The following is a 15701-nucleotide window of genomic DNA, read 5'->3' as shown; positions in this document are numbered from 1 at the left end:
GATATAACAAACTGACCCTAGCCCCCCCGACACATAAACTACTACAGCATAAATACTGGAGGCTGAGACAGGAGGGGTCAGGAGACACTGTGGCCCCATCCGAGGACACCCCCGGACAGGGCCAAACAGGAAGGATATAACCCCACCCACTTTGCCAAAGCACAGCCCCCACACCACTAGAGCGATATCTTCAACCACCAACTTACCATCCTGAGACAAGGCTGAGTATAGCCCACAAAGACCTCCGCCACGGCACAACCCAAGGGGGGGGGGGGGCGCCAACCCAGACAGGATGACCACATCAGTGAATCAACCCACTCAGGTGACGCACCCCCTCCAGGGACGGCATGAGAGAGCCCCAGTAAGCCAGTGACTCAGCCCCTGTAATAGGGTTAGAGGCAGAGAATCCCAGTGGAAAGAGGGGAACCGGCCAGGCAGAGACAGCAAGGGCGGTTCGTTGCTCCAGAGCTTTTCCGTTCACCTTCCCACTCCTGGGCCAGACTACACTCAATCATATGACCCACTGAAGAGATGAGTCTTCAGTAAAGACTTAAAGGTTGAGACCGAGTTTGCGTCTCTGACATGGGTAGGCAGACCGTTCCATAAAAATGGAGCTCTATAGGAGAAAGCCCTGCCTCCAGCTGTTTGCTTAGAAATTCTAGGGACAATTAGGAGGCCTGCGTCTTGTGACCGTAGCGTACGTGTAGGTATGTACGGCAGGACCAAATCAGAGAGATAGGTAGGAGCAAGCCCATGTAATGCTTTGTAGGTTAGCAGTAAAACCTTGAAATCAGCCCTTGCTTTGACAGGAAGCCAGTGTAGAGAGGCTAGCACTGGAGTAATATGATCACATTTTTTGGTTCTAGTCAGGATTCTAGCAGCCGTATTTAGCACTAACTGAAGTTTATTTAGTGCTTTATCCGGGTAGCCGGAAAGTAGAGCATTGCAGTAGTCTAACCTAGTGACAAAAGCATGGATTAATTTTTCTGCATCATTTTTGGACAGAAAGTTTCTGATTTTTGCAATGTTACGTAGATGGAAAAAAGCTGTCCTTGAAATGGTCTTGATATGTTCTTCAAAAGAGAGATCAGGGTCCAGAGTAACGCCAAGGTCCTTCACAGTTTTATTTGAGACGACTGTACAACCATTAAGATTAATTGTCAGATTCAACAGAAGATCTCTTTGTTTCTTGGGACCTAGAACAAGCATCTCTGTTTTGTCCGAGTTTAAAAGTAGAACGTTTGCAGCCATCCACTTCCTTATGTCTGAAACACATGCTTCTAGCAAGGGCAATTTTGGGGCTTCACCATGTTTCATTGAAATGTACAGCTGTGTGTCATCCGCATAGCAGTGAAAGTTAACATTATGTTTTCGAATAACATCCCCAAGAGGTAAAATATATAGTGAAAACAATAGTGGTCCTAAAACGGAACCTTGAGGAACACCGAAATTTACAGTTGATTTGTCAGAGGACAAACCATTCACAGAGACAAACTGATATCTTTCCGACAGATAAGATCTAAACCAGGCCAGAACATGTCCGTGTAGACCAATTTGGGTTTCCAATCTCTCCAAAAGAATGTGGTGATCGATGGTATCAAAAGCAGCACTAAGGTCTAGGAGCACGAGGACAGATGCAGAGCCTCGGTCCGATGCCATTAAAATGTCATTTACCACCTTCACAAGTGCAGTCTCAGTGCTATGATGGGGTCTAAAACCAGACTGAAGCATTTCGTATACATTGTTTGTGTTCAGGAAGGCAGTGAGTTGCTGCGCAACAGCCTTTTCTAAAATGTTTGAGAGGAATGGAAGATTCGATATAGGCCGATAGTTTTTTTATATTTTCTGGGTCAAGGTTTGGCTTTTTCAAGAGAGGTTTTATTACTGCCACTTTTAGTGAGTTTGGTACACATCCGGTGGATAGAGAGCCGTTTATTATGTTCAAGATAGGAGGGCCAAGCACAGGAAGCAGCTCTTTCAGTAGTTTAGTTGGAATAGGGTCCAGTATGCAGCTTGAAGGTTTAGAGGCCATGATTATTTTCATAATTGTGTCAAGAGATATAGTACTAAAACACTTGAGCGTCTCTCTTGATCCTAGGTCCTGGCAGAGTTGTGCAGACTCAGGACAACTGAGCTTTGAAGGAATATGCAGATTTAAAGAGGAGTCCGTAATTTGCTTTCTAATAATCATAATCTTTTCCTCAAAGAAGTTCATGAATTTATCACTGCTAAAGTGAAAGTCATCCTCTCTTGGGGAATGCTGCTTTTTAGTTAGCTTTGCGACAGCATCAAAAAGGAATTTCGGATTGTTCTTATTTTCCTCAATTAAGTTAGAAAAATAGGATGATCGAGCAGCAGTAAGGGCTCTTCGGTGCTGCACAGTACTGTCTTTCCAAGCTAGTCGGAAGACTTCCAGTTTGGTGTGGCGCCATTTCCGTTCCAATTTTCTGGAAGCTTGCTTCAGAGCTCGGATATTTTCTGTGTACCAGGGAGCTAGTTTCTTATGAGAAATGTTTTTAATTTTTAGGGGTGCAACTGCATCTAGGGTATTGCGCAAGGTTAAATTGAGTTCCTCAGTTAGGTGGTTAACTGATTTTTGTCCTCTGGCGTCCTTGGGTAGACAGAGGGAATCTGGAAGGACATCAAGGAATCTTTGTGTTGTCTGTGAATTTATAGCACGACTTTTGATGTTCCTTGGTTGGGGTCTGAGCAGATTATTTGTTTTTGTTTGCAGAGACATCAACAGCTATTGGTCCTAGGTGCTAGGGTTTCAAGGATTCACGTCTCCATCTCAACCAAAAAACGAAGTTAAATAATAGGACTAAATCAAATCAAACTTTATTTAAAGGGCATTTAAAGTTTGATTTGATTTAGTCCTTTTCATTAACCTCGAGTTTTGGTTGAGATGGAGACATGAATCCAATATATCAATTATTAATTTGTAGAAAACTGTAATTGCCTTCTGTAAGTTTAAGAAACATTGCCTTGTGCCTTGAAATTCCGTTACCAAAACTCCACATACCGTATCTTTAAGATATTTTCACATTTTTCTCCCTGATTAGGAGGCAGGATAAAAAAAAAGGTCACATAAGTAACAAGTAAAGGTAGACCTATCAATTAGTTCTAATGTTTTTACTGATATAAATGTTGTTTAAATTATTAAGTGACTAAAACTACCAAATTGGTAACGGAATTTCCCAAAAATTAGTAACGGAATTTCTGCAATTGAATTGGCTACAATGGGAAATCATAGTACTCACAAACCACAGTTGGGTTCACCAGTTTGGACAGCTCAGTGCAGTACAGTACAGCACAGCACAGTACAGTACATGGGGTACAGTAAAGAAAAGTAGAGTATAGTTCAGTACAATACAGTCCTGTAGAGTTCAGTACTGAACTATACTCTACTGAACTAAACTCTACTGTAAAGAACTATGCTCTACTTTACTGTATCTGCTGTACTGAACTCTGTACTGTACTGAACTCTACTCTACGGTTCTGTGCTGTACTCCACTGAGCTCTACTGTGCTCTACTTTGATGTCCAAACTTGTGAAATATAGACGTCTATGATGGCTTAGATTTGGTGCAGTCTGGACCAACAAAATTTGGTCTTGTTTGGGCGCAGAGATCATTAAAATAATAGCCATTGTGTAGAATAATACACACAGTGCCTTCAGAAAGTATTCAGACCCCATTACTTTTTCCACATTTTGTTACGTTACAATCTTATTGTAAAATGTATTAAATATTTTGTTCCCCCTCATCAATCTACACGCAATGGCCCATAATGACAAAGTAAAAACAGTTATTTTGAAATTTGTGAAAATGTTTTTAAAAAAACGGAAATATCACATTTACATAAGTATTCAGACCCTTTACTCAGTACTTTGTTGAAGCACCTTTGACAGCGATTACAGCGTAGATTTTTCTTGGGTATGAAGCTAAAACCTGGGCTCACCTGTATTTGGGGAGTTTCTCCCATTCTTCTCTGCAGATCCTCTCAAGCTCTATCAGGTTGGAAGGGGAGCGTTGCTTTATAGCTGTTTTCAGGTCTCTCCAGAGATGTTCGATCGGGTATAAGTCCAGGCTCTGGCTAGGCCACTCAAGGACTTGTCCCGAAGCCACTCCTGTGTTGTCCTGGCTGTGTGCTTAGGTGAACCTTCGCCCCAGTCTGAGGTCCTGAACGTTCTGGAGCAGGTTTTCATCAAGGATCTCTCTGTACTTTGCTCCGTTAAACTTTGCCTCGATCCTGACTAGTCTCCCAGTCCCTGCCGCTGAAAAACATTCCCACAGCATGATGCTGCCACCACCTTGCTTCACCGTAGAGATGATGCCAGGATTCCTCCAGACATGACGCTTGACATTCAGGTCAAAGAGTTCAATCTTGGTTTCATCAGACCAGAGAATCTTGTTTATCATGGTCTGAGAGTCTTTAGGTGCATTTTGGTAAACTCCATGCGGGCTGTCATGTGCCTTTTACTGAGGACTGGCATCCGCTGGTCACTCTACCATCAATGCCTGATTGGTGGAGTGCTGCAGAAAGGGTTGTTCACAGAGGAACTCTAGAGCTCTGTCAAAGTGATCATCAGATTCTTGGTTACCTCCCTGAACAAGGCCCTTCTCCCCCAATTGCGCAGTTTGGCTGGGAGTCCAGCTCTAGGAAGAGTCTTGGTGGTTTCAAACATCTTCCATTTAAGAATGATGGAGACCACTGTATTCTTGGGGACCTTCAATGCTGCAGATATTTTTTGGTACCCTTCCCCAGATCTGTGCCTCGTCACAATCCTGTCTCGGAGCTCTACGGACAATTCCTTCGTCCTCACGGCTTTGTTTTTGCTCTGACATGCACTGTCAACTGTGGGACCTTATACAGACAGGTGTGTGCCTTTCCAAATCATGTCGACTCAATTACATTTAACACAGGTGGACTCCCATCAAGTTGTAGAAACATCACAAGGATGATCAGTGGGATCAGGATGCATCTGAGCTCAATTTGATAGCAAAGGTTCTGAATACTTAGGTAAATAAGGTATTTATTAAAAATGTATTATTTTTAAGAAATTTGCAAACATTTCTAGAAACCTGTTTTCGCCTTGTCATTATTATGTAGATTGATTGGAACATTTTCTTCTTAAATACATTTTAAAATAAGGCTGTAACATAATAAAATGTGGTAAAAGTCAAGGGGTCTGAATACTTTTCAAATGCACTGTACATAACAAGATAAATAATAAGCAGTATGTGGTCTAGCTACTGTTATACGCGCCACCATTGGGAATCAATAAAGTCCAAACCACCTATTCCGCACAGGTGGGTCCTTCAGCAGGGCACGCAAATCATAGCTGGCTGTGCATCTTGCTGGAAGCATTCATTGTCGAACCGGAGCCGGAGGCATGGTCAATCCATATAGGGATTTTCGGTCTCAATTGGCCGTGATCCTTTGAACACATTGGGGATGATGAAACAACGGAGGCCCATTCAATGAAGGGAAGCGAAGTGCCGGAGAGGCTATTTGCAGGTTGAGGTCGGAAAAAGGGGTCATGAATTGTTGACATAATTGTAATCCAAACTCAACCTTCATTTACTCGTGACGCACTCAGGTTCCAAACTCCGGTATGGGACCAAAATTATCCTATTTACACTGTGTAGTCAATTTTGAAAAGTGTTTCAAATCAAATCAAAATCAAATCTTATTTGTCACATACGCCGAATACATGCTGAATACAACAAGTGTAGACCTTACTGTAAAATGCTTACTAACAAGCCCTTAACCAACTCTGCATTTCAAGAAATAGAGTTAAGAAAACTTCTCTGGGATATGTGGGACGCTAGCCAGTGAAATTGCACGGCGCCAAATTGAAAACAACAGAAATCTCATAATTAAAATTCCTCAAACATACAAGTATCATACACCATTTTAAAGATAAACTTCTCTTCAATCTAGCCACAGTGTTTGATTTCAAAAATGCTTTACCGCAAAAGCACACCTTGCGATTATGTTAGGTCAGCACCTAGCCACAGAAAAACATACAGACATTTTCCAAAGAAGGAGAGGTGTCACAAAAGACAGAAATAGTGTTAACATGAATCACTAACCTTTGATGATCTTCACCAGATGGCACTCTCAGGACTCCATGTTAGACAAAAAATGTGTGTTTTGTTCGATAAAGTTAATCTTTATGTCCAAAAACCTCATTTGAAATTGGTGTGTTGTGTTCAGAAATGCATTGTCTCAAACAAACATCCGGTGAAAGTGCAGAGATGCACATCAAATTACAGAATTACTCATAATAAACATTGATAAAAGATACAAGTGTTATGCATGGAATTATAGATAAACTTCCCCTTAATGCAACCGGTGTGTCAGATTTCAAAAAGGCTTTACGGCGAAAGCACACCTTGCGATTATGTTAGGTCAGCGCCTAGCCACAGAAAAACATACAGCCATTTTCCAAAGAAGGAGAGGTGTCACAAAAGTCAGAAATAGCGTAAATATTCACTTACCTTTGATGATCTTCATCGGAATGCACTCCCAGGAATCCCAGTTCCACAATAAATGTTTGTTTTGTTCGATAAAGTCCTTCATTTATGTCCAAACACCTCCTTTTTGTTTGCGCGTTTAGCCCAGTAATCCATAAGCATAATGCGCAAGGGCTTAGTTCAGACGAAAAGTCAAAACGTTATATTACAGTTCGTAGAAACATGTCAAACGATGTATAGAATCAATCTTTAGAATGTTTTTATCATAAATCTTCAATAATGTTCCAACCGGACAATTCCTTTGTCTTTAGAAATGAAAAGGAATGCAGCTAGCTCACATGATTTAGCTCATGGCATTCTGCCAGACCCCTTAGTCAAACAGCTCTTATTCGCTCCCCCTTCACAGTAGAAGCCTGAAACAAGCTTCTAAATACTGTTGACATCTAGTGGAAGCCTTAGGAAGTGCAATATGACCCCATAGACACTGTATATTGGATAGGCAAAGACTTGAAAACCTACAAAATTCAGATTTCCAACTTCCTGGTTGGATTATTTTCTCAGGTTTTTGCCTGCCATATGAGTTCTGTTATACTCACAGACATCATTCAAACAGTTTTAGAAACTTCCGAGTGTTTTCTATTCAAATCTACTAATTATATGCATATTCTAGCTTTGGGCCTGAGTAGCAGGCAGTTTACTCTGGGCACCGTATTCATTCAAGCTAAATACTGCCCCCCCAGTCCCAAAGAAAATATTTACTAAATAAACTAAAGTAAAAAATGTAATAAAAAGACACAATAAAATAACAATAACGACCTGTTCCAAGTCAATGTGCGGTGGCACAGGTTAGTCGAGGTAATTTGTATATGCAGGTATGGGTAAAGTGACTATGCATAGATAATAAACAGTGAGTAGCAGCAGCAGTAAATAGTCCGGGTGGCAATTAGATTAATTGTTCAGCAGTCTTATGGCTTGGGGGTAGAAGTTGTTAAGGAGCCTTTTGGACCTAGACTTGGCGCTCGAGTACCGATCGAGTAACACACCAAAGCGTCATAGCATTTTGGTACACCAGAAATGCATTAATTTCCAATGAAACTCTGCGTTTGCCTTGCAGCATTGCGTTGCAGAGTTAGTTGCAGTGCGTTCGGTGCGGTGCATATGTTGGATTTATCAAACATGCTTCAAACTGTGTGCGTAGACGGCTTGACAGAAATGGTAGCAGAAGGTGAACGTTGAACTGTTGTTCATATATATCCAGATGATGCTGCGTACTATTTTGCGCAATTTTGCACAGACAGGGAACAGCGGCAGAACCGGGTAATACAAAAACAAATTACAATTAATGCTGAAGTGGAGAACAGAGCGGAGGAACAGACAGATATAGGGGAGGTACTAACACAGGGGATTGAGTCTAGGTGAGTCCAACGAATCGCTGATGTGCGTGACGAGGGAAGCAGGTGTGCGTAATGATGGTGGCAGAAGTGCGTAATGCTCGGCAGGCTGGCGCCCTGGGGCAGACGTGACAGATTGTGGGGGAAAACACAAAATAAACTGAATTCTCCGAATTGGTAGTTATCCCATTCCCCCGAAAGCATCACATGACATGATTTATTTTATAAAAAACAGTGCTTTTTATTTCTGTTATACTGTGGAAAAATAATTACATACCATTTTTTAAAAATATTGGAGATAATGAAATTAAAAAATGAAAATTTGATCACTTTCTGTTGTACATCTTTTGAACAGTTTTTTTTTCTGCTACGTAGAACAGTACAATAAGATAAACATTGTATTTCTAAATTCAAAGACACAATAATACAGGATACAGTCCTACCAGAGGTATAAAAGTATTGGAACAGGATCGTGAAGAGAAATGATATGGACATATTACTGAAACGCACTCACACACATGAACACATACAGACATGCACACACACATACTGTACACACTGACATGCATACAATAGTCACATTCACACGCAGGTAGAGAACTGTATGTTTATGCATTACACACACACACACACACACACACACACACACACACACACACACACACACACACACACACACCTATACAAACACTGTACAAATAGATGTGCATACACACACTCTCTCTTTCACGCACAAACATTCGCACAATCACACTCCGCTATCCGTATATCAATAGTGTAGACAAACCTTCATTGAACCTCTCCACACACATTCTCCTCTGGCCCTCATGGCTGATTGTGTGTGAGGAGGAATGAATGATGAAAGCATTACCGCATGTTCCCTAAGGCCACTCTTATACACAGCATCTAACTAGCCTGGTCCCAGGTGCTGTTTGTTCGCAAGCGTGACAATGACCGTAGGAGTGGGCAAGACAGCATAACCAGATCTGCAACAAGGCTACCACGTCACCTCTCTCTATTTCAGCAGGGGGCACCAAGCTAAGGTTTATAGCCTTGATCCAAGCGGAATCCGCTATGTTTCACCATATAAAATATGTAGTTCATATAAATGGTGAAACGTAGAAAATTCAGTTTGAATGGCTAGCAGGCTTATACTGCAGTTCCATACGCCCGGACTGCCTCAAGGCCTGAACACAACACCTTCCCATAGAAGGACTTCCTGCATGGTATCTACTGCATTTAAATGCTTGTAACCCCAGATTTACATCAAATAAAGAGCAAACATGGACACTTGGAAAAAAGGTTCTTGTATACCCTCCCCTTCCTGAATCTTGCCAGTCATCATGGCTGACAAAAACAGGTACTCAAATACTTCTTCGTGTTTCTCTTTGTTTGTTGAGGTGAATATCACCCAAACAAAGACTAAACACTCTCAAGTTTGAACATCTTGGTCCACAGACACTTCCTTCACAGAAATATGACCAAAATAATTCTGTAAAATGTTAAAAAATAGAATAGAAAGCTCTAGTTTGTTGGTGTGCAAATAAAAACAGACTCATATAATACAGATATATGTAGATGATGGATTTCTAAGCAATGAATACTGTTTGTAATGCAGTGCAAAACGTACGATGACCCCACTAACCAGCACCAATGGCGCCAATGAAGTGGAGCAATGTGGGATATATATGTGCTCTAAAATCACTGTATAAAACAACAACCAGCTAAAACAAAATGGTGGCCAGTCATGACCCTCCACTGGTTGAGGTTTCTCCCGCCCTTCGAATGAGTACCATACTTGACGGTCAATTTCTCCATGATATGCCTTACTGTAATATTTGGCAATCGAATATGGAATAAATTGCCTGTAGCGCTCCCTCTCGTCATTCACAACAATCTAAATTCATAGCACACATGCTATTTATTTCGATAATTAACATCTAAAGATCTTTTGTTCTCTCTAGTCCCGTCTTCTCTGGTCTTGATTGGACTTTTGCTTTCCGCTCTTTCAGAGTGAAGATCTGAACACTGGGATTGTGGGAATTCTAGATTACCAGGAATTCACTCGTTATCCACTGATCTGGACTCTCTCTTTCTCACACCCTCCCTGTCTCGTGGGGAAATTCTAACTCCTCTGTGTGTGTGTGTGTCTGCGTGTGTCTGTGTGTATATCTGCGTGTGTGTGCTCACATGTACAGTATATGTACATGTGTATGTTTTAGAATGTGAATGCGTGTGTGCGGCCTCTGTGTGCGTCTGAGTGACAGTGTGTATGAGAATGCACCCTCACCGTCTATGTGACTGTGCACTGTATGTCAGCTATCCATCTCACACATGTGTCTGCATCCTCTGTGTGTGTCCTCTGTGGCCGTAGTCAGAGTGCTGCGAGGTATAGGAGAAGCGGGTAGAGCTTCCATACTTCCCCAGTCCAGTCTCTGACCCTGACGGCGTCGCCCCCGGCCCCACCCCCACACCAGGCCCCACCCCTGGCACAGGCCCCACCCCCGACCCCACCCCGTACATCTCATAGGAAGGCCCGGTTTCCAATGGAGCCAGACTGGGCGGGGCAAAGCCCATGCGGTAGGGGGTATAGGGGTGAGAGGGATAGCCGTAGTTGTCATAGGCCAGCTGAGGGGAGTCCAACAGGCTGCAGTCCCCAGGGAAGTCGCTGGTCTGCGGCGGGGGGTTGGGAGGGGGCTGCTGGCTCTGCCCAGCCCGGGTGAAGGTGTTGAACTGGGCGTAGCTGTTGTGGGAGAGTCTGGAGGGGGGCCGGGGGTCGTAGCAACTGGGGCGACCGGGGGTGGAGAGGGTCCCTGGGCCTGGAGGGCCTCCTCCGCTGGCTGTGGCCCCTGATCCTCCAGCACTGCTGCTGACAGAGGCAGCTCCCCCTGGGGTGTTGGAGGGCCGGTAGTCGGAGTAGTGCATGGAGCGGGAGGCGGGGCGACCCTCGTCAAGGGTGGAGGCTCGCACGTTGTAGTAGCCGTTGGTGGGGTCCTGGAGAGAGCAAGATTAGAAAACAGAGTCACTAAGGTGTGTGTGTGTGTGTACATGTGTGTACATGTGTGTACATGTGTGTCTGTGTATGTACAGTGCCTTCAGAAAGTATACCTATCCCTTGACCTTTTCCACATTTTGTTGTGTTACAGTCTACACATAATACCCCATAATGACACACAATACCCCATAATGACAAAGTGAAAACATATTTTTAGAAATGTTTGCAAATGTATTGAAAATTAAATACAGAAATATCTAATTTACATAATTATTCACACCCCTTTGCTATGATAAGGTACTCCAAATTCCTTCCTTTGATCATCATTGAGATGTCACTACAACTTGATTGGAGTCCACCTGTTGCCAATTCAATTATAAAGCACCACAATTGCATGTCAGAGCAGAAACTATACTGTCTGTAAATCTTCGCGATAGAACTGCGATGAGGCATATATCTGGGGAAGGGTAGAAAACAATTTCATTTATTTGTCATTTTTAAAGATTTTTTTTACCCCTTTTTCTCCCCAATTTCGTGGTATCCAATTGGCATTAACAGTCTTGCATCTTAGCTGCAACTCCCACAAGGACTCGTGAGAGAAGAAGGTCGAGAGCCGTGCGTCCTCCGAGACACGACCCAACCAAGCCGCACTGCTTCATGACACAACGCCCACTTAACCTGGAAGCCAACCACACCAATGTGTCGGAGGAAACACTGTACACCTGGCGACCTTGTCAGTGTGCATGCGCCCGGCCCGCCACAGGAGTCGCTAGAGCGGGATTGGACAAGGACATCCCTGCCGGCCAAACCCTCCCCTAACTCGGACAACGCTGGGCCAATTGTGCGCCGCCCCATGGGTCTCCCGGTCACGGCCGGCTGCGACACAGCCTGGAGTCTAACCAGGATCTCTAGTAGTACAGCTAGCAACTGCAATGGTATTTCTAGAGTGTTTAAAGTTTCCAAGAGCATGTCATCTCCATCATTAAGAAATTGAAAAAATTTAGAAATATGGAGGTGACCAAGAACCCAATGACCACTCTGACACAACTACAGAGTTCCTTGGATGAAATGGGAGAACCTGCCAGAAGGACAACAGTCTCTACAGCATTTCACCAATCTGGGATTTATGGGAGAGTGGCCAGACGGAAGCCACTCCTGAAAAGAAAGCACATGACAGCACGCCTGGAGTTTGCAAAAAGGCACGTGAGACTCTTGAGAGCACAAGGCATGAGATTCTGTGGTCTGATGAGACAAAAATGTAACTATTTGACCTGAATGCAAAGTGCTATGTCTGGAGAAAACAGCTCATCACCCTTCTTACACCATCCCTACTGTGAAGCATGGTGGTGGCAGCATCATGCTATGGGGATGCTTTTCAGCAGCAGGGACTGAGAGACTGGTAAGGATAGAGGGAACAATGAATGGAGCCAAATACAGGCAAATCCTTAATGAGAACCTTCTTCAGAGTGCAAACGACCTTAGACTGGGATGAAGATTTATGTTCCAACAGGACAATAACCCAAGCATACAGCCAAAGCAACGCTTGAATGGCTTCAGAACAAGAATTTAAAAGTCATTGAGTGGCCTAGCCTAAAGCCCAGACTTGAATCCCATTGAAAATCCGTGGGAAAAACTTGAAGATTGCTGTTCACTGCTGCTCCCCATCTACTTTAACAGAGCTTGATAAAATCTGCACAGAAGAATGGGAGATATCCCCAAATCCAGATGTGCAAAGCTGATACAGACATACCCAAGATGACTCACAGCTGTAATCGTCACCAAATGTGCTTCTACAAAGTATTCACTCAGGGATGTTGCATTTCATTTTCAAGAAACTTGCAAAAATGTTTTTTTTTTAAAGCAAACTTTTTTTTATTTAATCCATTTTGAATTCAGGCTGTAACACAACAAAATGTGGATTACGTCAAGGTGTATGAATACTTTCTGAAGGCACTGTATGTGTGTCAAATAATCTCACCTTCAGGTCGTACTCCTGGCGAGTGTCTAGCGTATCGCTACGCAGGTCCTGCTTGAGTTCTATATCGTCTTTAAAGGGCTGAGAGGAGGGAGAGAAGGACACAGAAGAGGGCAGAATCTAAACCATCAAACAATGAAAAAACAACAAAGGAGGGGAGGAATCCAACATAAGGAGGGACCGAATAATAAAAAAAAAGAAGAGGGAAGGAAGAGAAAGTGACAGATCGTATTTTAAGTTGAAAAGGGTCATCTTTAAGTGTTAAAAATTATTATATAGTATTGTGATTGAAAAGATAGAACAGCATAAGTTGATATGACAGAAATTTGTTTTTTTGTTGCATTTCTGTTAGTGGTAAAGTAATAGCTTCAGAGTTGAGGCGTCGTTGGAATTATTGAAAAAACACTTTAGTGATCGCCTGATGGGAAACTGGGGTAACATAAACCAAAGGAAGCAAAGTTCAAGGCAACCTGCTGTAGCGTTGTGATGGCGACTCACCGAGTACATGGCCTTGACCATGCGTGATGCTGTGGAAACGCTGCCGGAGTCCTCCTCCAGACTGTGGGTCTCCTTGTTTATTGTCTCTACCTTGATGTCTGGCTTACCCAGCGTGACCCCACGACGACCTGGAAGCACAACACGACAGCACAGCACACAGTTGAATACTGCTGGATATATGTCTGGGTATATTGATTTGGATACAGTATGTGTATGTACTTTATATGTTTAAATATATGTATGTAAGTGTAAACATGTGAATAATATATTGCATTCTGAGGAAGTTCAGGTGTATACTGTATGATGTTTTCAATGCATCGGTATCTGAAATATGTATTTGTATGTGTTTTCTACTGTATTTTACAGGTGTTGTATGTGTTTGCTACTGTATTCTACAGGTGTTGTATGTGCTTTCTACCTTATTTACAGGTGTATGTGTTTGCTACTGTATTTTACAGATGTATGTGATTGCTACTGTATTTTACAGATGTATGTGATTGCTACTGTATTTTACAGGTGTATGTGATTGCTACTGTATTTTACAGGTGTATGTGATTGCTACTGTATTTTACAGATGTATGTGATTGCTTTTGTATTTTACAGATGTATGTGATTGCTACTGTATTTTACAGGTGTATACGTTTGATATTTCCTAGATGGAGTTCTCACTTACTGCCTTTGCGCTGTCGGTAGAAGATGAGCACCAGAACTAGTAAACACAGGAACAGCAGGATGGTGCAGCCAACAGTCCCTCCTGCTATTATACCCACTGGTACCTCCTCTGAGAGGGGGAATAGAGAGAGAGAGAGAGGGAAGAGAGATAGAGAAGGAGAGAGACAGCAAGAGAGAGGGAGGAGAGAGAGAGAGGAGAGAGAAATAGAGAGAGAGAGAGAAATAAGAGAGAGAGAAGAAGGATAGAGGGAGAGAGGTCAATGCAATAGGGTTCAGTTATCTGTTTATACAACATGCCAATTCAGCTAAAACACTATAATAGAGCACGCATGAATACATGCTGATTATTGTTGTTGTTGTTTTTGAGGAGGGATGTCTGGTCGCATCAAGTTACGAGTATGAATATAATGCTACTGAATATAACGATGTTGTTCATCTCTGGGCATACCGGTCTCTTCCAGGGTGATGATCATGGTCCCGGGTCCGAAAGAGTTCCAGGCGGTACAGTTGTAGGTGGACAGGAAGTCAGCCTCCATGACGTTGTTGATGGTGAGGGTGGAGAGGACAGCCCCTCCCTCAGACAGAGGTTTACTCTGCTCCACCGTGTACCTCTCCAACAGAGTCCCCTTCTCCTTCTCCCACACATTCTCCTTCCACGCCCACACCTGAAACACAGGCAGGCAAACAGGCGCACATTAACACACACCCATATACCATACTGCATGTGACACACATGCATTATGTACAAACACATATAAGCATAGATGCACATATGTAGGAATATACAAACAGGGGTGGACTTAGTGATTTGGAGGCCCCAGGTAGAGCCCCCCCCCCCGAAGAACGAAGAGCTGTTCAGAGCCGGCTCTTTCAGGTGAACGAAGCCGAATGAATAGGCTAACTGAAAAGACTTGAAATACCCTTCAATAGTAAAGGTCTTTGCATCACCATGTAGAACAGGGGTGGGCAATAATTTTGTCTTGAGGGCCACATCAGGGTTTCAAAATTAAACGGAGAGCCGTACAGATTTGTTTTCTGAACAATTTGTTCATCAAAAGGAATTAGCGGGCCAGAAAAGGGGCCGTTTTTTAAATAAATATAGGCCATAGGTCCATTATAATTTCTATATACTTTATATCTGGTTTTAGGTAGTTAGGGATGCACTGATGTGGCAATTCTGGGACAATATCTATATCTGACATTGTCTTCGGGAATATCGACCAATGCATTTGGTTATTGTATGGCCTTCTTAACCAATCAAGCACAGATACAAACTGCAATCAAGTTTCTATGCTCATGAAGCTAATAAGAAAAGATGTCAAATCACTCAAACATGGGAAAGGTGTAACCATTTTCATTGGCATCACAAAGTGAGTGAAATGGATCAGAAAGATATTGGAAAGTTCCTCAAGTAATAAATTGTGTGTGTAGAAAAAAAAAGAGACGCGTTGTTTTGCAATTGCGGTTCTGTCACAGTCCCTTCCGACATGTCCTGCGCAGCTTGGGAGTGTCGTAGAGGGAAACAGAACGAGTCGAAGATTTCAGGAATGGGATCATAATAGCTTATAGACCTAACAGTTTAAAAGCTGGGGCAAAATTCAGAGGGAGAAAAAAGGAATCCGCTCCGTTTGTCACAACCAGAGATGGTCACAGCCTCTAAAATAGCGCACATCGGATGAGGACCTCAAG

At 42.9% G+C, this 15701-nt stretch overlaps 1 protein-coding gene across 2 annotated transcripts in view; it reads right to left on the bottom strand.

Moving 5' to 3' along the window:
* Positions 1-8088: 8088 nt before the first annotated feature.
* The window catches only part of LOC139378952 (kin of IRRE-like protein 1), a 39760-nt gene continuing 32147 nt past the window's right edge, over positions 8089-15701 (bottom strand). Inside the window, exons 11-15 of one of the 2 annotated variants that reach the window (XM_071121590.1) lie at positions 14461-14677; positions 14014-14121; positions 13341-13468; positions 12846-12923; positions 8089-10866 (exon numbers count right to left, since the gene is read on the bottom strand). In XM_071121590.1, coding sequence (XP_070977691.1) covers positions 10201-10866; positions 12846-12923; positions 13341-13468; positions 14014-14121; positions 14461-14677 — 1197 coding nt within the window. In that variant the 3' untranslated portion in view covers positions 8089-10200. Of the gene's footprint in view, positions 10867-12845; positions 12963-13340; positions 13469-14013; positions 14122-14460; positions 14678-15701 lie in introns of both variants that reach the window. The other variant, XM_071121589.1, reaches the window with a different exon arrangement.

The sequence above is a fragment of the Oncorhynchus clarkii genome, chromosome 21 (assembly GCF_045791955.1).
Source record: "Oncorhynchus clarkii lewisi isolate Uvic-CL-2024 chromosome 21, UVic_Ocla_1.0, whole genome shotgun sequence".
Lineage (NCBI taxonomy): Eukaryota > Metazoa > Chordata > Actinopteri > Salmoniformes > Salmonidae > Oncorhynchus > Oncorhynchus clarkii.
Note: the sequence above shows the minus strand (reverse complement) of the source record. Positions and strands in the feature narration are given on the sequence as shown.